The sequence below is a fragment of the Diceros bicornis genome, chromosome 16 (assembly GCF_020826845.1).
Source record: "Diceros bicornis minor isolate mBicDic1 chromosome 16, mDicBic1.mat.cur, whole genome shotgun sequence".
NCBI lineage: Eukaryota > Metazoa > Chordata > Mammalia > Perissodactyla > Rhinocerotidae > Diceros > Diceros bicornis.
This window is the reverse complement of record NC_080755.1, coordinates 7252971-7276718: the sequence shown is the minus strand read 5'-3', so window position 1 is coordinate 7276718 and position 23748 is coordinate 7252971. Positions and strand designations below refer to the sequence as shown.

The following is a 23748-nucleotide window of genomic DNA, read 5'->3' as shown; positions in this document are numbered from 1 at the left end:
ATAATTTATAATAATCATCTGAACTACGGAAAAAGAATAGAAAAAGGAGGCGAATGTTAATAAGCTTGTTAGGGTCTTTTAGTAAACAAAAACTCCTATGTTTTAAGGGCTTTCATCTGTTAAGTTGCTACAATCTTTTCTCGACTTGATACTTATTTTAACTGAAATAAATTTATTTTAGTTACTTTTGTAACAAAAAAGTTACATGTTCATGAAAGAAAAATTAGAAAACAAAAATACAAAGCAGAAAAGAAGCATTACCCATAATTCCACCACTCACATATAATAACTTAAAGAATCTAGCATAAATCCTACTAGCTTCCCTCCCTCTCATATTTATAATTTTAAAACAAAACTGGGAAGGTTTTTTAACCTGCTTCTTCTACTTACCACAGTGAAAATAACTCCCCATTGACATTACACTTTTCTATAACATAGTATTGCACTGATTGAATATACCACAATTTATTTAAATAAGCTCCTATTACTGGGCATTTAGATTATTTCTAATTTTTAAATATTGGAAACAATGCTGCAACAAATATCCTTACAACTAAATCTTCATGCACATCCATGATGAACTATTTAAGATAAATCCTTAGACGGGGTGTTGTTAGATCAAGGGAAAAGTAAATTTTTTTGGTTTCTGATATCTAATATCAAGTTTTCCTCTAGAATGGAAGCTGTGCATTTTAAGTCTCATTCTTTAAAGCAGACCCCGGTATATTGCCTTTTTCTCTATTCATACCAGATAGAGAAATAAATTCCAGGTGTATTCTAACAGGGCTACATGTAAAAGCAAAACAAACACAAAATTTGGAAATGAGAAAATGAGGGGTATAGTTGTATGATACGGGGTCAAAAAAGGCCTTCTTAAATAAAATACCAAAGAACCCAAATGAAAAGATTAACTGTTATGATTACAAAAAAAACTTAAAACTTTAGTACAATAAAAAAAACTGTAATAAAAATCCAAACATAGCCACAGACAGTGAAAATCTTCACATATTTGATAGAGAAAATTAAAATCTAAAGGAAGGGCTCTTACATATTAATAATACTACCAAACCACAAGAAAAATGGGCAAAGGAGTGGATCTGGTAATTCACAGAATACATACAAACTTATAATATCCACAAGAAGAAATATTCACTGTCACAATTGACTAAGAAAATCCAAATTAAAATAAGATTTTTCTTCATTTTTCAGATTGTTAATAATTAAATTGATAATATCCGGTTTTAGTGGAAAAGTGAGGAAAAGGGCTCTTTCACATACTCTTGATGGTAGCATAAAATGATAAAAGATTTTTTGGAGGGTCATTTGCCTGTATTTTAAATTTAAAAATTTTAAATATGCATCCCCTTTGATTTAGCAGTGTCCTTTCTACTGAAATACTGAAATCCTTCCATAACTATACACAAAGATATTTTTTATAAGAGTGTTCACTAAAGTACTGTCCATAGAATCTATATTATACAGTATAATGCAGCTGATGAAACGAATACAGTAGAATTACCTATATGTACTAACAAAAATACCTTGTAAGACATTAAGTAAAAGGCAGACTGCAGAACTATAAGACTGATAGACATAGATGGATTGATTTGATTTTTTAAAAAAGCCTATATATAAATAAATGTTCACTTTATATATACATGATAATGAAAATGAACAAAAAAGATAACCTCCAAATTATTAACGACAGTTCTGTGGGGAAGGAGGAGGGGTACCGTAGTATGTGCAACTCAAGGGATTTCTATGTTGTGCCCTGCACACTTCTACTGTGAATTCTCTACAGTAAGAATGTATTGGCAAGGTATTTGAGTAATTAAAATGAAATAACACCACTACTTTCTTATACTCCTCATGTTCAAACTAATAAGTGTTCTTGAAAGACTTATTAACGAATTAACTACTTTGAAAACATTATGTAACACTAACTCACCTAGAATAGAACCTAAATTGGATAAAGAATTATATGGTAAAATGTCAGCTAAAATATAAGTTTAATATTTAAAAATTTGAGTAATTATTGACATGAAATTATAGCAGAGATCAGGGTTTTAGGTACACATTCCAAAACAGTTTTGTGATAAAATACACTTTTAGAACTCTTTCATTTCAGCAAGAGGAATAAAGAATGTACGTTAAATGGTAACCAGAATCTGTTTAGATGATAAATTTTAAATTTTAGTTCCTGAGTATTAGTCTTTAATTACCAGTCTTACCTGCAAAATCTTTCACATTCACATTTGCCCCTAAACTTATTAATTCTTTGACTTGTTTCACATCTCCTCGAATAGCTGCCATGTGTAAAGGAGTTTCACCACGTTCATTTCTTTTATTAACTTTATCTTTTTGTCGAGATGAGGAACTAGGAGTTTTCTTTTGGGCTGGTGTTGTCTGTGATGGATGATTTGGTGTGGAATCTATAAGAAACAAGAAAGTTAAAAGTTCTGGGCTAAATATTTTGTGTGTTCATTTAAACAAAATGAATTTTGTTCCATTCATAAAGATGAATTTTTAATTCATTCGTTTTTATAGGTAATGTGCTAATTCTCCCTGGAACAGGGAGAATATCTTCTCACCCTAACAATCTGAAACTTGACTTGGATGATACATTAATAACTTGACCCGACACACAGAGTTAGAGTTCCTACTTCCTTTAGGGTTATCTAATATTGCATGAGCCAATTTAGGAAAAAATGTTTTATTCTGGCAATTTACATAACTGGCTTAAAATGATGATAAAGTATCAAGTATGCACCCTAAAAGTGTTTGCTCAATGAATAATTTGATAAACCGCAAAAAAAAAAATTTTTCATGGCATGTTATGCTATTATTTTAAGACCTAGATGAAAAGACACTGAAGGCTCAAGTTCACACCTCTGACTCAAAGTGTTTCAAATCTGTTCAAATATTAAGTGCAAATTAAGGTCAAGGATGATTTTAGCATGAAAATGAAGCTTAAGATCTATAAGAAATAAGGACAGTCTGGAAAAAGGCCTTTAAAAAGTAGGCTGATAAAAGAGAAAAAATGTGCTTTGCTTTGACTCCCATCTTCTGATTTCTGTTCCAGTTTATTAAAAACAAGAAAGTTAAACTAGATGATGCCCAAAGCCCTCTCCTCCCCATTTCAGAACTATTGGGGAAAACAAAACAAAACAAAAAACTAGTTTCTTTATAAGTTAAGGATTCAAGACATTATGAACAGTGTTCATAATTAATTTACATCCATTTACATTTAAATTTAGGGGGCCAGCCCCGTGGCATAGCGGTTAAGTTCGTGCGCTCTGCTCTGGCGGCCTGGGGTTCACCGGTTCGGATCCTGGGCGTGGAACTACACATCGCTCATCAAGCCATGCTGAGGCAGCGTCCCACATGGAGCAACTATAAGGATGTACAACTATGACATACAACTATCTACTGGGGCTTTGGGGAGAAAAAAGGCAAAAAGGAGGAAGACTGGTAACAGACGCTAGCTCAGAGCCAATCTTCCTAAAAAAAAAAAGAATGCCTTAAATTTTTTTTTTTTTAAACTGATTCTTTTTTTTTTTTTTTAAACTTTATTTATTTATTTTTCCCCCAAAGCCCCAGTAGATAGTTGTATGTCATAGTTCCACATCCTTCTAGTTGCTGTATATGGGACTCGGCCTCAGCATGGTCGGAGAAGCGGTGCATCGGTGTGCGCCCGGGATCTGAACCCGGGCCACCAGCAGTGGAGCGCGGGCACTCAACCGCTAAGCCATGGGGCCAGCCCAAGAATGCCTTAAATTTAAATTTACATCCATTTAAAAGAAATAACTGCTCTAAGAGAAGACAAGTCTATGGAAAATAATTTTCTAGCATCATATAATAATTTTCTTGCAAACTGACATGATGAGAGTGCTAAAGTAATATCATCCTTTCTTCAATAAGAAAAAAGTTTAAGGTTTATATCTTCTGGATTTTAAAGTACATTGTGTCAGTAACAGTTTCCTATCTATGTATTTCTATAATGTACATTCCATAAGAGCAAGAACCTTGTCTATCTTATCCACTATGTCTCCACTGCTCATGAGACTTTTTGGTATATAGTGGTACTCATGCAATATTTGTTGAATGAATAAATGAATTTTATTATAATCTTTATAGTCAAACTATTTATTAAGAAAATTTGCTGTTGAACTTAAAAACAAGAGACATTTTTTAATTCACACAACTTGCAAGAAATTAATTCATACAAAATTTTGTTAGCAATACTGAAATAACATTCACAAACACAAAATAAAAGTAGTACTATCCATAAGAGCAATTAGGGTAAACTTAACAAAATCATGGAAAATTAATTATGTAATAGATGAAACAATGAACCCTAAACTCCAAGCATATCTATTTCCTGCAAACAGCTTGATATCTCCACTTTAGTTCTATATATATTAATAAAGTTAACTAAGATGTACTCTTAAATGAAAAGAACCAACTGCAGAACAGCATTATAGTATAATCTTACTTATATTTAAAATAACAAACTACTATAAAAGATATATATTTGCACTGTTTATGCCTAGGAAATTTCTAGAAGATAAGAAACTGTTAGTGGTTGCCTCTCAAGGGGGGAGGTCATTGGAGATGAGGCAAGACCTTAACTTTTTGCCTTATTGTATTAATTCTTTAACTCATTCTAAGGATAGAGGTTCATGGTATAAAAAAATCAGTCTTAAAAAACAGAAGTCTTCCCATCTAACTATCTGACTCAAAGTCAACGTCTTACAGAAACATTTTAAGTTTTAATGCTGTAAAATATCTTTAATTTGGCCACAGTCTTTCCCAAGTTGGGGGCAGAAAGGTGGGAGAATAACCAAAACAACATGTTCTACTTAAAAAGCAGAAAGCCCTAACATGTCTTTATTAGTAACAAATATTAGATACACTCATGCTTTGATGGAAACTATGATACACAGAAACTCGAAGTATTTTACCGTGTTCCAGCTGTTAAAAAAACAGCCAATACAGGAAAAGTTCACTAGAAAAATTGTGTCCTTTTCATTGCATTCAACAGGGTCTGTTATGTTACCCAAAGTCTTATATAATGATGCCTTGAATTCTGAGCCAAAAGAAATTTTTTTCTCTAGACAACAGTGATTTACTTTCTTGTATCAGTCAGTGAGAACTACACAACTTAAAATTTTTCTTTTCTGTTGTTAGCTGCCAGAATGCATAGCTAAATTCAATGCTCAATAGTAATAACTACCTCAGTCCAGCTGTCTGGATTTTACCTACCTTTTTAGCTCATTTTAATAATTAGCAGGTTTGTTTTGGCTAGTAAGTCACCTTCAATTATTTTTGGAGGGCACAGTACATGAACAAACACACACACACACATACATGTAGCACGACACCTTAACTGGAAGTGTGAAATGAAATATGAAATAAATTTACATAGTGTACTACAGATTTTTCCTTTAAAATAATTTAGTAGACCTTAAACAATATAACATGGATTACACTCTTGCTTCTAAAAGTAATAACATGATAAGATTACACATTCATCAGCAGGGTCCTAGTGAACTGAAAAATAAATTAAAAACCTAGAAGCAGCTTTACAGAAACTGGGGTAAAAAATTCTTCAGTAAGGTAAAAACACACAGTTCTGCAACAGATTCCTCAAGTTGACTGACTCATTTCTAAATTACTCATTTTAGTTGACAAATATTTACTGAATGTCCACTAAGTGCAAAGATCCCTGTTCTTGTACAGTTTCTCATCTAGTGGAGGATACAGACAATAAACAATTGTCATGCAAATAAATGTAAAATCACGAACTTATAAGAAATTTTGATTAAATCCAAGAAAGGATAAAATTTAAAGTAGTTAAAAATAATTGTTAAGACAAGGCTAGATAGAGTCTGAGAAAAACTAAGAATACACATGAACTCAATGGTGGTAAGTGTCACCTGGACTGTTATCTCTTGCTGTCATTTGCATAAGAAGAGCCATCTGCTTTCGCTCCGAGAGTGGATAACCAAAAAGAATGCTAACTGGTGTGGACTTCTTATTTCCAGCTTCCTTTTTTGTTTTCTTCTTTTCTGGACCTTCTTTCTCTGGAATTATTAATAAATATGTAAGAATCTGAAACAAATGTAAGCACCCAAAAGCAAACATAATACAACTTAAAAAAAAAATAGATGCTATACATCTGTATATGAGAAACATGTATCATATATGAACTAGCAATGGGCAGACAAAAGAGCACTAGACTTTTATTATATTATATAAGCAATTTTCTTCCTGAAGGCTAAAAAAATATATATTCTTAATTCTTGTTTTCAGAAAATTAATAACATTTGGAAACTTATTCCTAGTAAAATTTGCATTTTACTGATTTCTTCTATTAAGATTTAACTTCTTCAATAACATTTCAAACATTCCTTAGTATTACATCTTTGAAACTTCTCTTTCATTCATTCATTATAATTTTATTCTTCTTAATTACTGTTAAGCCTATGTTCCTTCTATATGCTATAGCTATGTTCCTTGAAATTACTTCCCTAATTCCACTAATGATTTGTACAATCTTCTAAGCAGATAAGTATTTAAGACAAGTCTCAATGCACAGAGTAATTACTGGGAAAAAAAGCAACAAATCACTTTATTCCAGTCATAGGATAGCCGACCATGGAATGATATTACTCAAAGCTAAAAACGACCAAATTAAAGATTGAATGTGTGGGGGTGTGGGGGTGGGCTTTAAGAGAGATCCTGCAAAAATACAAAAATATCTAAGGACTTTTCAAAGAGATTTGTTCCACCATAAAATCATCTCTCAGATTTAGCTATTTGGGAAATAAATCCTTTGATAATGCAGGCAGCATTCTCCAGCAAATTCAGATGGTACTGGATTCCATAGGTCAAAGACATACAGGTTCTTTCTTTCTCTGGGAGTTAATTCATGTGGCCCTGTGGGAGCTAACACAGAGAGTCTGCCTCTTAACTGTCTAGGCTTCTATCTCTTGGGAAATTCTATTCAAATTTCTGGGATTTACTGATCCAGGTTTGAGGGGCCCTGCAAAGATTGGCTACAAAAATAAATAAATAAGTAAAATTAAAAAATAAATGTAAAACATAGCAAAAATGAGTGGAAGAAGAGAAGGCTTAGTAGTCAATACTGTGGTTTTTTCAGGCAGATGTGGCTGGCAGCTAGACTACGCTAGGAGATAAGCATTTACTAATCTGGCAAGTTTTAAGAGACTAATAAAAGTTTGGTATTATTTAGATATTATTTAAGGCATAAGAATTTAAAGTAATAATTCTTGCAGTACCACTTCATTAGGATAAACCGGCATCTAACGGCCTAGACAAAGTAAAGGTCCTAAATATTTAAACTCTGCTGCCCACAAATCACTCAAAATTCAATAGCTCCTAAAAGGTCCGTTTTGTTGATATCTGATTTTACATAAAAACAAAAATTTTGCAAGATTTAAGGCAGCCTTTATTAATAGTTCTAATATATTCTTTTATTTTCATATATCTCATTTTATTATCATTAATGGTCCAATTTAGTATAAATCCAGTTTCAGCACAGTGTTTCACCGAACTTACTAAATAAAGCCCTTAACAGGTCTTTTGGAGAAGTCTATTTTTTTCTGAAACATATGCTTTCTCCTAATAATGTTCTTCACTTGGGTTCTCTCGTATTTAATGAGGAACCACAATTGTTTTAATGGTTTTCCATCTGAATAACAAATCTTTAAATACAAGGAATGCACTTCTCACCCAAAATTACAATATTTAACAGTGTGAAAATTTTACAGAAAGTAGAAAAGATGTTTTAAGGAAAATAAGTAACTGGAGGAAAAAATTTTAAAAAATATACAGTATCTATCCTTAAAATAGTTCCTAAAAATTTGGGGAAAATTTTATCTTTCATTTTCTCATTTGCAACACAATTGATTTTTTGGTTTTAAGTGCATTTTTTTTAATTTTTATTTTTTTATTGTGGCAACACTGGTTTCTAACATTATATAAATTTCGGGTGTACACATTTATTGCATTTTAATACGTTTTAAAAAGAATATGCTAAAAAGTGATACATATACTCAGTTTACAGAAAAAAGTGAGACACTTATACATTCATTATTAGAATTCCGTGCTGCCAAATGATCAAAGATAAAATGATTACATTTTGGAAAAGAATAAACAAATTGGATATAATCAAAATATTCAAGCAAAAATTCAAATTAGGTACTAGCATCCAATCTGAACTCTATTTTTTCTTTAATTAAATTACCTTAGTCATTTGTCTGAGTTCATGCTTTACATGAGATAGGAAAAGAAGGTAAGTGAACAGTAAGCTGGTATAAGATAGCTAGGTTAGAGATAACTATATACTACTCTTCAAAATTTTAAGTGCTAGATTAAGATATCCCAAAGTATGCTTTTTCAAGTTTAAAGCATTCAACATAACTTCCACTACTTGGGATCTATCCTGTGAAGAACTTGTTTCCTCTGACCTGTCATAAGCAAAAAATGATCATATACTATATATTTGAAAAAGTTAGGGTACTTCTCAAGTTTCAGTAACTGAAATATGTATTTATTTGTCTGAATAATGGGTCAGAATTCTAAAATTTAAACACAGGAATACTGACACGTGCTCATTTACACAGTCTACAATAGACTTGAATTTCACTCAGCCACCCTAGAGATTTTTAAAGAAAAATCCAAGTGATTCATTTAAGACTAAAGAAAAATAGAGAAATAGACTTTTCAACAATCCAACATTCTTTATTTCAAGGTTCAGAGGATCCTTGGAAATACAGAGATGTCTCAGTCTTATAATCTCAAAAATTAATGCTTTCTTTTTAGGTCTTGTCAGAATATACAGAAAGCTCAACACTGTCATATCCCAATTAAGCGCAGAGTTATGTTAAGGAGAAGAGACAAAATTGTTTTTCTTGGGGAACTGGTTCATAAACCTATCAGTATCTCAAAAACTAAAGAATATGACATTTTCCCACAAAGCAGTCACTGTATAAGGAATGAAACAATGAAGCTACAATTTAAACACAGATGAACATAAAGAAATCAATCATGTTTGGAACGTGTATACTTTAATTCTGAGAAAAAAATGCTGCCATTACTCTCTGGTTCTAAAATATCTACAGAAACCTCTAATAGTTGGGTGCTTTTATCTTTTAATTGCCAGCAGTGATACTCAGATCATGGATGGCTTCAGGTGCACTCTGGCACTTAGGAGTCCCATTTTAGAGAAGTACACCTAACTCCACAGTAAGTGTAGGTCTTTTAAATTTAATGTTGATTGTAAACATGCCCCCCAAGTTTTGATAACCAAGTACTATTGACTTATTGGCTCAATCAACAGCTTTCACCATAATTTTAAAAATAATTATTTGGTTCTACAAAACCCCCACCCCAACCTCACAAATATATAAAATAAAGTATACCAGAAACAGTAGGTTTATTTCAGTTTTACAGCTAAATATCACATGCTGAAAACTGGGTACTTAGACACCCAAGGACTAAACAATATTTTACACTAAAAAAAGTTCAGAAATAAGGATATAAACCATTCAGATCAAAAAAAGGACAGTCAAAACAATTAATTAGTTTTCATATACTAGAGAACACATTTACTCTTTATTTTAAAATGCAGTATTTATATATTCTCTTGTACTCTTCTATCTGGAGCAATTATGAAGCATAATCCCTGGTGCCATAGCTGAACAGAGAGGTTCCAATACAGTTCATGGTAATGGCATTTCTCCAGGAAACATGGTGTTTGAATCCACTTTTAAATTCAACATGGGCAGCAAAGTCAACAGACTAAAGAGTTCAACCAAAAATTTTTAAAATGTGCGTTTTTTAAAGAAACATTGCATGGTTGAAGAGTAAGACAGTATTGTCTATCAAAATCAATACACTTAGTATACTTTGTGAAGGGTTTAACAAGCAAAAGAGACTAGGGACCTTGGGTAATTTCCCATAAGAGTCGCTGCACTGCACCAATCCAAGGAGTTGACTTTCACATTGTTTTCTATGCAAATGGTGCCCCCATGCTGTGCTCTACAACATCTGAGTGGCGGTATACAGTAGTCCTGCTTATAATGTTCATGCATAAGCATGTGTCAGACATGATGCACTGGATATCTCAAACAAAAACTGGAAAATTTGGTGTCACTCGTAGTTCACTTATTCAATCAAAGATATCTATGTACTGGTTTGAAAAAAAGTTATTTATAGTACAATAATTAATTGTAAATGTGACAGAAACCACTGGCTAAACAGGAGCCCCTGATAATCTAATTACCTGAGTATGTCCTGTAAGAAGATATAAGTCTCTCCCCCCAATTTTCACTTGTATGTCCTGGATCTGAATCTACAGAATGAGAAGAGACAGGAGAAAAGAAAAAAAGCACACGAAGGGAAATGCAGAATTCAACAAACCACATTTTTCAAAAGACTACTAGTTAGTCAATGAGCTATCATTGTTTTTTGAAAAGATTATGTTTAAGGTAAAGTCAAAAGTACATTTAAAACACAGGTTTGGCCAACACTTAAGATTTCAGTTTCTTCAACTGGAATATTAAAGCTGAGAAAGTCAACCATGCAGTTTGCAATAACAGATATTACTGATGCTGCTTATTAAAACATATCATCTCCTTTGAAGCTATATGTTTTTTCAATCTCTGAATAATGATAAAAGAGGCAGTACGCTAATCATTGTTTTTCTGTTTAGAATTTGTATTTAGAAAACTTGAATGGACTTGAATCACTCTTTGTTCTCTGCGTGCCAAAACAACAGAACACTTTGGACTGCAGTATCTTCTAGACCACAGATCTTTCTATAAATTATACACATTTCAAATGGTATCAATTACTATACTGACCACTACAGGCCTCTTAGAAAGAAAGCAGCCTAAGTCAAAACAAAGTTTATCAGCTAAGATAAGAATATGAAATTCTTCCTAACAATTCATGACAGACAAATAAGAATATGGAGAATTGACTTTTGGCAATATTGCCAGAGCAAATATTTTTACTTAAAAACAATAGGACATTTTAACTCACAATAATATTATTCTGATCTTCATATTTTCAATTTATTGACATAAACTTTTCTTTCCAGGATCATTATTATAGACATCATTCACGAGTTCAGTTAAGTACAACAAAAGTGTCAGAAGAAAACCAATTTAGAGAATAAGTAACTCCTAAACATAGTGTTTGAACATTTTAAAGATAAGCCTAAAAGTTTAGTGATGAGAAGGCTCACTCAATTGAAAGGGAAACCATTAACAACATTTAGACCAATTCTAAAGCAAGTGGGTAAATGGACTGAATGACAAGCCTTTCAATGAACACTTACGTTTCAAAACTAAACATATTAAGTTGGCAACTAGAAGAATTCCATGAAGACTATGTGACATCTCATTTAAAGTCAAGGAAAAATAAAAAATGGCCTCCATAGACTGCAAAGCAAAGAAAAAGAGGTAGCCAAAAAGCTGTGCCAACAAATTGAATTAAATGCATTTTTGAAAGCAGATCATGTTGTGACAGATTAAAGCATAGTGGATAAACTGAACTTTTATATAAGGAAGTAGTTTATCCAAATCTTTCTTTGAAAGTGATCAATCCACCCTGACTCCACACACCCTTTGGCTTTTACTCAAATAAGTATGTTTATATTTGGGGCATTTGAATGTGTATTCTATAAAGATTTAATGCAGGAGCTAGAAAATTAAAAGCTTCCATATCCTATCCCTTTACTCAACCACTTTGTCCTTCTGTGCTATAGTGAGACTAGACTCTAACACTACTGCTACCTATGAGGTTTTTGTAAAACACTGAGCGCTAAGCAGAGCAGGTATCTCCCCCTGATATGTTCTTTGTAGCAAGGCAAGATAAGCAATACTTGTACTTCAAAAGCCATATTTTAAAGTTAATATTCTGTTTTGGGTTGTGAGAGAGTAAAGAGAAAAATACCAAGAACGAATAAAAAGGTTTGCACTGTATGTTTGAAAACTTTTATAATAAAATATCAGGGGGAGGGATAGGAGTCAATCTGTAATAAATAAGCTCCATGAAAATCACCAAAAGGTGACTATCCTCATTAACCAAAGCACCGATTTTATCTGCTACTTTAACATAGTAACCAGAAAAATTAGATTTGTTTTCTTTTTTAAAAAAGTTCCTCTCTCCAAATTTGCTTGAGCCATATTAAATAGGGTAAATCCTTTAACAGCATCTAAAGTTTCAGGAAGATAGGACTTCTAAGGCTGACTGGCAGAGATGATTTAGTTTAAAACATCTGAACATACTCTATCTACAACTGCCTCCACTGACTTTGGAACAGATCATACTGTGCCTCTTTGGATTTTCTCATACCACATTATCTACATATGCCAAAAGAAAAAATTAGTAAGCAAATAAACAATGCCTACTAGGAGGAAACAAATATTTTAAAAAGTGAAGGATATTGTATCTTTCTACTTATTTAAACATACAAACTAAAATGATGTAGTACTACTGGTTTACCTCTATAGAACACAAGATCTATCAAACGGAAAGAAAAACATGTGCCCCCATGCTATTTGAGATTAAAGAACATTCATATACTGCTGGAGGCTTTCTAACTAGGTATAATTGTTTTGGAGAAATACCACAGAAATGTTTAACCCTTTTAACCCTATAACCCTACTCCTGGGAATGATAAGAAAGAAATAATTCAGGGTACAATAAAGTCATAATCTGCAAAGATGCTCTTGATGGCATTACTCATAACAAAATAATTGCAAATTTAGTTTGGAGGACCAGAGGAGACTCTCTCATGTGTAGCCTCAAGATAGTTTTTCAGTACTTTCATGTCAAGGGATTGTGCCTTTCCCTCAAATGCCATTGGACTAGGAAAGACAATAAGTATGTTTTTTATGACTGATAGTGCAGGAATAAGGCTCACTTAGGTAGAAACATTAATAACTATTAAAGATAAGAGAAGTTATCATTTATTAATTACTGTGCTAAAAATTCTATATACAGCGGCAGTATTCTAACGTGCCTATTCAATATTCATTCTCCCTCTCTTACCAGGAATATTCCAATTTTGATTAGGGTGACAATATGCCCAGCTAAAAGTAGTTGACTTTTCAGACTCCCTGCAACTAGGGTAGCCTAACGAATGAGATGCAGGCAGAAGTTCCTAGGGAGGTTGTTTCATCAGTAAAAAGGCAAAGTTTCATCGGGAGAAGAATACTTTTGTCCTTGGTCTTTCCTCTCCTACTTTCTGCCCAAGAAGATGCAGAAGATATCTTGTGACTATAAGGCAAAATGCTTAAGGACAAAGCCCATGTATGAGCTAAGAGTGGCACAGCAGAAAAACAAAAAAAGCTCAGTCCCTGATGGTATTACTGAACTGCTATACCAACTCTGAACTGCCTATGCTTGGTTTCACCGCATTATATTAAGAAATTCCTATCTATTTAAGCCAGTGTTAGTCACTTTTTTGTTTTAATTAATGTATCACAAACTGTTTTTACAAGTTATGTCACTTAAAGGTCATAATTCTCTGAAGTTGGTATTATTATAAGCACTTTTACAGAGGAGAAAATTGGAACTTATAAAGAATTCAAATTATCTGGCCAGGGCTAGTAGAGGGCTGAGCAGGGACTCAACACTGGTATGGTATGTCAGACTCCAAAGCCTCTGATAATAAACACTCTGCTATGATTTATCTCTATTTTAACTACAATAACTTATCTTGTCAGGATTTTACACTAGGAGAAATTGAAAGTAAAATATAAAAAAAAGTGATAAAGCAAGCTGACGGAGTAGGTATAAGAAATAATTTGTCTTCTAGATAAGAAGTAGTTGCTTCCACACGTTCAATGAGTCACTGCCTATACTGGCCTCTTAACATTTCATGGGACAAAATTTACGAGAATTCTCTGATAAGATAGGACAAGGTGGAATAGATACCGGACTGATATAAGCAGATATACTGGAGATCTGCTGAAATAAATAGTATTATGATACAACTATAAGGACCCACTGGCATGACTTCAAATTATGCTGTACTTTTCCCTAAAATTTTATCTGTCTAGTCAAGGAATTACTTTTCTAGAAAGTGTTATTTTTTTTTCCTTTGGTGAGGAACATTTGCCCTGAGCTAACATCTGCTGCCATCCTCCTCTTTTTTTCTTTTTTTTTTGTCTGAGGAACATTAGCCCTGAGTTAACATCTGTGCCAATCTTCCTCTATTTTGTCTGTGGGATGCCTCCACAGCATGGCTGATGAGTGCAGTAGGTCCACGCCCGGAATCCAAACCCGCAAACTCGGGCCACCAAAACAGAGCATGCAAACTTAACCACTTGGCCACGGAGCCAGCCCCGAGAAAGTGTTATTTTTTAAAAAATCAATAAATATTAAATAATTGAGAATTTAGAAAGTTTAAAACACTCTAGGGTATCTCACAATGAAGACTAAGAATGACTCATCCAGTTGACGGCAGTATTGCTGATTTGGGGGACCATGAGCCTTCCCTGGACAATATGAAAATCTTTTTTAAAAAAGTAAGGACTGTGTTTTATAAAAATAATATATGTTCATTATTTTGAAAATTCAAGCCATACAAAAGAATACAAAGAAGAAAGTAACAAATCATCCCAAATCCTGGAAATAAAATGTTAACATCTGGTGAGTATCATTTCAAGCATCCCTCTAAATATATATAAAAACAAAGGAACTAATAGAGAGAGAGAGAGAAATAAATTTAAGAACAGAAAAATATATCTATATGCACTGTTTTAAAATAAAAAGCTGTAAAATTAATTTTATTTTGATCCAACATAAAAAGAAATTAAAGGAATTGCTTCTTCTCTATAAGAGATATCATAGACTAAAATATAAACACACACATATATATATAAAAGAATTTTAAATAAAGAAAGATTAAAAATTTTAATCCTTTTTAAAAACTATACGTTTCCATTTTATACAATTCCAGCTAATTCTGTGCTAAGAGAGAATATGAGCTGAGTAGCACTGTTAACATCTTCTCCTCTTTCCCCACCCCCTCCTCTTCTTTTATTTTCATTAAGTCAAGGTTTATAATATTTACATTTTTGTTCTGGACCCATAATACACCCACTAGGTTTAGGCTTAAGTTCTAATGAAACAGTCTTTCATATTTAAACAATCTTATCTTTCCATATGTATGTTAATATATGTCCTGTGTGCACATACATATGGACAAAATATAAATATACAGACTATGACTTTCAGTGCAAACAGTATATATTATTTCATAACCTATTTTTTCACCTTGTATATTATGAACATACTTCCATCTCACATATTCTTTTACAATGTTATTTTAAGAGTAAAAAATCATATTTCTTCATTGACCTTACCATAATTGAACAAATCCTATATTACTTGAAACTATTTTCCTGTTTTGGTTTTTTTTTGCTATTATAAACAAAGCTGAAATAAACATACTTGAAGATAATTTTTCTTTTCTTTTTTTTTTTGTGAGGAAGATTGTCCCTGAGCTAACATCTGTGCCCATCTTCTTCTATTTTGTATGTGGGATGCCACCACAGCATGGCTTGACAAGCAGTGCCTTAGTCCACAGCCGGGATTTGAACCTATGAATCCTAGGCCGACAAAGCAGAGCACGCTAATTTAACCACTGTGCCACCTCGCCAGCCCCAAGATAATTTTTATTTTCATTAATAATTCTTTAAATAGAATAAATACCAAAAGAAAAAATAAGTTAAATGTTAACAAACTTTTAGTTTTTGACATATGTTGTCATATTTACCTCCAACAAGGTATTCCTATAATTTAGGCCAGTTCCTATTTCCAACCAGTGACCACTTGATATGATTTAGGCCAACAACAATTTTATCAATCATGATAAATTGTATTTCTTCAATTACTATTGATATATTTTTTTCATATATTTCTTTGCCAAAAGTAATTTTGTTGTTCTAAACTACTTGCTTGTATCTTTTGTCCTTTCCCATTTTTGTGTTTTTCTCTTCATAATTAAGAGATCCTTAGACACTAAATATATTAAGATAAGGGTTGTCATACATGTTGTAAATATTTCTCCCTTCTATATCTTTATAAGTTTCAGCGAATAATTTAAAATATAGTACACTCTATAAAAAAGGTCAATGTCAAATATGGGATTTGATGCTATAATTATCTTTAACATGGAAAATATCACAATGGTACTCTGGATTCTACTTTATTTTTTAAAATAAGACAGTTAGATTGTAAATAAGACATTTTGCTTTAAGCCTGGGGAAATTCTTAATGCTTTGGGTATGTGTGTGTGCACACACAAAACTAAAGCCTTCATCTATTATTTACTAAAATTTATAAATTCAGCCTACCAAAAATATAAATATATATGTTTAAATCCATCAAAATCTTGTTTAGTGTTAGCATGTACCCTTCCAAAAGAAAAATAAGAGTTTGTTATGAAACAATCAAAGAGAGAGAGCTACAACACCCCACTAAATTCAAATAGTGGAAAAACTGTAGCTGGGTAAAAAGTATATAATCCAATCAATAAAATATAAATTAGATTATGTTTATTCGGTACCTAAAGTTCACGTCTTCCTAAGTAACATTTTCTCCTTTATTTTACTCTAAATGATAGACAAACAATCCACCTGATCAAATAACAAAGGTTCCCATGGGAAGTTTATTATTTTGAAACCTTATTTATTTCTAAAAATACGTTCACGGTCTTTGAATTTATCTAAATCCCTTCTGTAAACTACTAGTAGAAGTATCACTGCCATTGGAAAACAAAACCTGGCTAATACAAGTACTTTAAAAATGACTAGCAAAAGGACTCCTAGTGAGAAAATATGAGAAAAGTTAAATCTTATATATCTAAAGGCACATAAGCACCTTTTTCTCAGCTAAGTGACCTAATAAAAGCTTGAGAACACTGCTTAAGGAGAAGGAGAATCATGCTTCAGAAAACAAAAGATTCTGAATCTCTAGAAGAAGCCAGTGTAAGCTAAAATGAACAAAGCACATAATTTTTTAATGACTGCAAAAAAGAGGAATTTTCAAGATTTAAAAATGTCATCAGTGTTGAAAAACAAATTTCTAGTTCAAGCCAAGAGAGACAGCAAAATACACAAAAGAAGACATACCTACCAAAAGTGTACAGTAAAAATTAAGTTTTTTCTAAAGCTATGTTACCACGGGGCATTTCAAAAGTCTTTAAGGAATCTTCACAGATTCTAGAGTCAAAATCATTTCCATACTGATGATTAAGATGGCTAGAAAGATATAAGTAGAATATAATCTCTGCACATAAACTCAGAATAGAACACTACCTTTCTGTGAGTGAAACTAAAACATTCGTATGAACAGTTCACTATTAATATTTCATGCAAAAGATAAAACAATTACAATAAATATGCAACAACCATTCAAGTTTATATTAGTTTCAAGAAATGATTAGTTCAGGGCTAAAACACAATCTAGTAATTTATTAGATAGTGGTAATAAGGTTCTAATCTATTATGAATAACTGGAATTGACTGATGTCAAGCATCATTTCTGATACATAAGAGTTTTGAGGAACAAAGTACAATGAATTGGGCTTAGGCAGTTAGCCTCAGTACTTGTTTTCTTTTTTAGGGGGGGACATATTTCTGATTCATCTCCGAATCTAAAACACCTAAACTTTTTCTTTGGTGGGTTCAATAATGTGTCTATGAAAACTCAAAAGCTTTTTCTCAAATCTACCATATCCTATGCTCCCTCTCACATAGGGTAAATTTTTCATCACTTAAATGGTCCCCAAGAAATGAAGTCTGGAAAGTGGTAAGAGATTTGTAATAAACACTGGGAGGAACCAAAAAAGCAAATGGTTTTTATCTCTGATTAGAAATCATATTTGGATGAGAAATATATGAATTTCTGCCCCAAAAGGATAAATATGAAATACTGAAATACATTTTTCCATAAAACAGGATGTAAGAGTAACGATAAAGAAAATCACAGTAAAAGAAAGATTAAGATTTTACCAGAAAACAACAAATTATTCTACCTGTGTCTGAATCTCGTTCTTCATTTCTTGATGGGCTAATGGTAAAAGGAAGTTTACGTTTCATAGACGATTTCTCTTTCATCTCCTTGCCCACATCATTTCGATCAATTTTTGGAGTTTTGCTATAGGATGCAATCTTGTCTTTACTCTATTAAAAAATCAAATATGAATAAAGTTACAATAATACTAGCTAAAGAACACAGTATTAAAAAGGAATACTTTACGAAGGAAATTTTCAAACATACACAAAAGTAGAGAGGGTATTACAAACCATCTTTGTCCTCAATGTACTCAAGACCCAGTTTCAACGACTATAACATTTTTTCTCACTTGCTTCATAGTGCCCTAGTTTTACGTAATAGAATTTTAAAATAATAAAACAAAATATCTTGACTGTAACAGAACTCTATGTCTAAGTATAATATAGACGTTATCACCAATGAACAAATAGACAAATGTAAAAAACTAATTCTGGATTGAATTAAACAGATTACGTTTTATTTATAACATGTGCCCACTCACTCAGGTGAAGTATCCTACCCTCATGTTCTATTATCAAGTTCAGTCTTATAATCCAACGTCCAAATTGGTACAGCACAGCTAAAGTGGGTTATGATGACTCCTTTCTGAAAAACATACTAGATACTAAGAACTAAGACACATCACATTAGCAGGAGAGCTTAAAAGAATAGTCCCCAAACTATGATAAAAAATAAAAGATATCATAATTGCAGAGATTCTCAGAAGCAAATCATAAGTAAACTCAGATTGCAGAAGACACTAGCTTTCAACTCGAGACGGAAATTAAAGGAAGGAAGAGAGGAAGAAGGGACATAAAAAATAAAATACTGAATTTTTTTAAAAAGTAGAATTTATCAATAAAACCAAAAGATGATTCTAAAAGAGCAACAGAATAAAACTTTTAGTGAGTCTAATAATGAAAATGAGAAAGAAAAGAAAAATAATACAGACTGGGATTGAGACATAAATACAATTCCAGAGGGGCTATTAAAAAGTTATAAAAGAATATTATATTCATTTCTATATCACTAAAAATTTAAGGCCTGGAAAAAAGGATTTTTTGGGAAAACATGCATTACTAAAAATTGGCTCATGAAAGAAACAGAAAACCTGAATAGGATAACGATCACAGAAGACAACAGCCAAAGATTGTATGTTTAAAAAAGGTACCTATCCCAGAAGAATTTACAAGAGATTTTTAATAAAAAAATCAAGGAATAGATATTTCCTGTTTCATAAACAATACTACAGCATAAAAATAAGATTAAAAGCAACTCATCCATTTTATAAGTCTAAAACAAAACTGACACCAAAGAAGAGTACAAGATAGAAATTACAGACTAAAATTGCTTATGAAATAAACGCAAAAACAAACTGTCCTAAATAAACTGTCAAATCAAATTTAGTGTCTTAGAAAGGTGTTACATCATAACCAAGCAAGGTTCATCCAAAGAATACAAGAATAGTTCATTATTAGAAAATCTGTTAAGACAATTCACTTTATCAAAAGATTAAAGAAAAACCATATGATGATCTGTGACAAGAACAACATCTAAATAAGCTCTATATTCATTTTTGATAAATCTATTATCAAATTAGGAAGACAGTGTGACTTCCTCATAATTTAACTGGTAAAGATTACCGAAGAATAAAACTCTTACATTATTTATTTCCCAGTTATTAAGTAAAGTCCTCTTGAGCTGTTTTTTCACTCCTGCCAATGAAATGGAGCTTCACAAGCGTGCATTTTGCTTATAAGGTTGTTTTCAAATGTAGACTTTATTATTATTCAGGAATGGTGAGGCTAACAGATCAGGAGACCAAGAAGACAGTTTATTACAGTTCCCAAGAAGAGGGGGCATGCCACACTACACAGGCCCACATGGGGAAGCCCCAACGTGGGTTAGGAGGCAGAAAGAAAGAAGGGAAATGTGGGCACAAGCTTTTATTGTGGTTTCAGAGGGTAGGAAAAGGCAAGGCAGAGTAAGCAGGCTAAGCATTGGCTAGTCTGAATTATTTCAGCAGGCTCTGGGGTATAGGTGCTGTTTCTCTAGTTGTCTGGTACCTGGCTCTGGGGTGATTATCAGACTAGGGGGAAGGTGGTCAATAGTGGGAGAGCTGGATAAAGTTGGTGGCTGGGGATGGACTCTGGATTGGTTGGTTTGCATATGACAGGCATGGTCACAAGTGAGTCATTTACTATCTCTAGGAATTGGCTAGCCCTGGGAGGGGCAGTCTCCCCAGGGTCAGTAAGGCCTCAGATGTCAAAGCATTAGAAATAAAAAGGTATGATTAATACAAAGGTTAACCATCAAAATTCTACAGACTTGCCTTAGAAATATAAATCTTTGTTATTAATAAAAGAATCTAAGAAAAACACGAAGATGTCCCTTCTCCTTTGCACTTGTGTAAGTGAAGATACTGTTCTGTGCCATAAAACATGTTAAAAGAAACCAATTTGATAATACGTTAAACGGAAAATGTTCACAAAGATAAACTGATCATGCTCTCCTGTGCAATATGGTGATTAGCGTGAATATTCGTTAACTACTACCAACCTATTCTGTTCTCTGTAAAATAAAACTGTCCTTGGAAGTATTTGAACAAAGGGTTTTTGTGAGATTCTTAACACTTTAAAAATTATTTTCAGATCTGGGGAAGGTAACTTTGAAAAGAAATAGTTATTTCTGATTGTCCTAAAATTTCTGTATTACCAAATGGTATAAGTACTTTGTCAATTCAGGAGAGAATCATTGGCACATGCTTTTTCCATGACATAAAAGTCTATGATTCTGCTGGGTTTATTACTTTAAAATATTTTAAGTCTTTTTCATTTAAATTCATGTTATTCTTTCAATAACCTACAACAGCTATCATACAGAATAATGAAAACATCAATGGCAAGACAAGGATTACCATCTATCACTGCTACTATTAAACAATGTGCTGGTAGCCCTTACCAACTCAGCAAGATAGCAAAAAGAAGTAAAAATTTACCTAGAAAAAAAGAGCAAATATATACTGTACATATGTAAATAGAAAACTAGAAAACTCTTCAAAGATATAAACCAAAATGTTAATGGCTATCTGTGGGTAATGGCATTACAGGTGTGTTGGGAGACAAATTTTCCATGGCTCTCTTGCATTTCTGCACATCTTACAAGCAGAGGCACTAACTCCCTTTGTTCCAGACTATCTTGTCAAGGGTATCTGTATAGAGAATAGCCTTGGAAGATAGACACAGTGTCCCTGGAGCACAAGGTAGATCTGTTTACTGTTCAGTATAATAAATAATTTCTTCTTTTAGGGCAAAGGTCAGGTAGACTTGCTGCCCATTATAAAAGATTTGGGGTTCCTCTCCTGTGACGCAACCCACCGTATACGTAGTTGTCCTCTTTGCAACCCCTTGTGAGAAAGAGGGCTCAGGCAACAGGCACAAATACTGACATACGGCTACTGTTAGTGCTACAAGAAGTAAACTTCCCTTTATATCTGACCCAGAGGTCTCATGCCTTCTGCCAGCATCCATGAAACTGATTAGCTTGCAAGTAGGGTAGGGTACAATCTCAGATCCTTCACAGTTTTTGACAAGGAAATTTCTATTTTTATTTCTTGTATGTATTTTCTAATTTTTCTACAATGAACATGTATTATATTACTTGAATACAAGAAAAATTTCTCGATTATCGCTTGGATAGGATATAATGAAGGTCTGAACTACATTGATAGTGAAAAAGATAAGACAGACCTATTTAGGTTAAATGATTAACATCCACTCATACTTTATGAGTTTAACCCAGGTTTTAGATGATCATACAAGGTTTTATGAAAGATTTTGTTTTGCAAATTATAAGTACTAATTTGTAGCAATATAAAATACTAATTTACAGCTAAAAACTACAGTGGAAAAACTTCTAAACTAAAACCAATGAAAAAAAATTCCACAGATTTTCAGTGAAAGGATAAAATATTTCAAGAATTTTGAGTAGACATTTTTGATGAACTCCTGACTATTGTGGTATTTAAAGAGGTAATGAAAGGACTTTATATAAAAAGTATATTGTTGGGCCGGCCCCGTGGTTTAGTGGTTAAGTACGCGCGCTCCGCTACTGGCAGCCCAGGTTTGGATCCCGGGCGCGCACCGACGCACCGCTTGTCCGGCCATGCTGAGGCCACGTTCCACATACAGCAACTAGAAGGATGTGCAACTATGACATACAACTATCTACTGGGGCTTTGGGGAAAAAAAGGAGGAGGACTGGCAAAAGATATTAGCTCAGAGCAGGTCTTCCTCAGCAAAAAAGAGGAGGATTAGCATGGATGTTACCTCAGGGCTGATCTTCCTCACAAAAAAAAAGGATATTGCTATAGAATGTGATTATTATTTAAAACTATGCTCTATTCAAATAGATTTAAGAAATTAAATTTTGGTTCACATTATTTTATTAATTTAGGATCTCATGACAACAATAGTCTGTGTCATATTAAACTGTAAATAAGGTCTCTATTTATGTAACAGAACAATTGTATATTCATTTCTAAAAATTTTATGAAGAAAAAACTCAGCAGAAGCTAGAGGCTGGCTTCAAGTCCAATCACTCACTAAAAAAAGACAATCATAAGACTATGCTTTGCAAATATACAGGTGAATAATATGGTCATGCCTTCTCTCCTACCTTTCCTCCTAATTTCATTTTGTCGTTATTAGCAGTAGTAACAGTCTCTCAGCAGAATATCTGGAATAGAAATTATGGCCCTTCCTCTCTTAAGGTGGAAATAATCAGTCAAATATCTATTTAAAACTGAAAAAAATTACTTCTAACAATAGCTTTTGATGTCAAGATGCTTAGAAATCCCAAAACCACATACCAGGTAAGTACCATGTACACTGCCTCAAAAGAGCTTTTGACCCTTACCCAAACAAACATGTCATCTTTAAAAAATACTGAATGATTAAACAGAGACTGAGAACAGCTAAATATATCCCTTTAGGTAAACAAAAAGTTAATAAACGAGGAATCTAATAGTTTGTATTTATTCTTCCTATTTATTTTATAAATCCAATGATTAATAAGTATTCTTAAACTTACCTAAGCAATGTTTTTAATAGAAATATGTTAATGTCTGCTTTTTACTCTTTTTTTTTTGTGAGGGCGTCAGCCCTGTGCTAACATCTGCCAATCCTCCTCTTTCTTTGCTGAGGAAGACTGGCCCTGGGCTAACATCTGTGCCCATCCTCCTTCATTTTATATGGGACGCTGCCACAGCATGGCTTGCCAAGCAGTGCGCCGGTGCACGCCCGGGATCCAAACCGGCGAACCCCGGGGCGCCAGAGCAGAGCGTGCGCACTTAACAGCTTGAGCCACCAGGCCGGCCCTGCTTTTTACTCTTGTCTCTACACTTTTAAGAAATCACAATTTCATGAAGGCAATGCGCTCAGGCACGACTGTATTATTTACTGGCAGCTTTCAAAAGATACATACAAAGTACCTAGGAAGAATAAAAGCTTCAACAAATTTAGCCTTATAAATTCAAATCCAAAATGTGACATCAAGCAGCCCAGATGTAATTTCACAAATGCAATCTTCACTATATTTAAACATTTAGAAATAAAAGTTCTAATTCTTTCCTCAAATCTACCA

The 23748-nt window shown here is 33.0% G+C and overlaps 1 protein-coding gene across 4 annotated transcripts in view; it reads right to left on the bottom strand.

Moving 5' to 3' along the window:
* ANKRD12 (ankyrin repeat domain 12) overlaps positions 1 to 23748 on the bottom strand; it is a 124679-nt gene that overhangs the window by 61808 nt on the left and 39123 nt on the right. For 3 of the 4 annotated variants that reach the window (XM_058556702.1, XM_058556703.1, XM_058556704.1), the window contains exons 3-6: positions 18086 to 18233; positions 10313 to 10381; positions 5940 to 6086; positions 2232 to 2432 (exon numbers count right to left, since the gene is read on the bottom strand). In XM_058556702.1, coding sequence (XP_058412685.1) covers positions 2232 to 2432; positions 5940 to 6086; positions 10313 to 10381; positions 18086 to 18233 — 565 coding nt within the window. The remainder of the gene's footprint in view (positions 1 to 2231; positions 2433 to 5939; positions 6087 to 10312; positions 10382 to 18085; positions 18234 to 23748) is intronic. The other variant, XM_058556705.1, reaches the window with a different exon arrangement.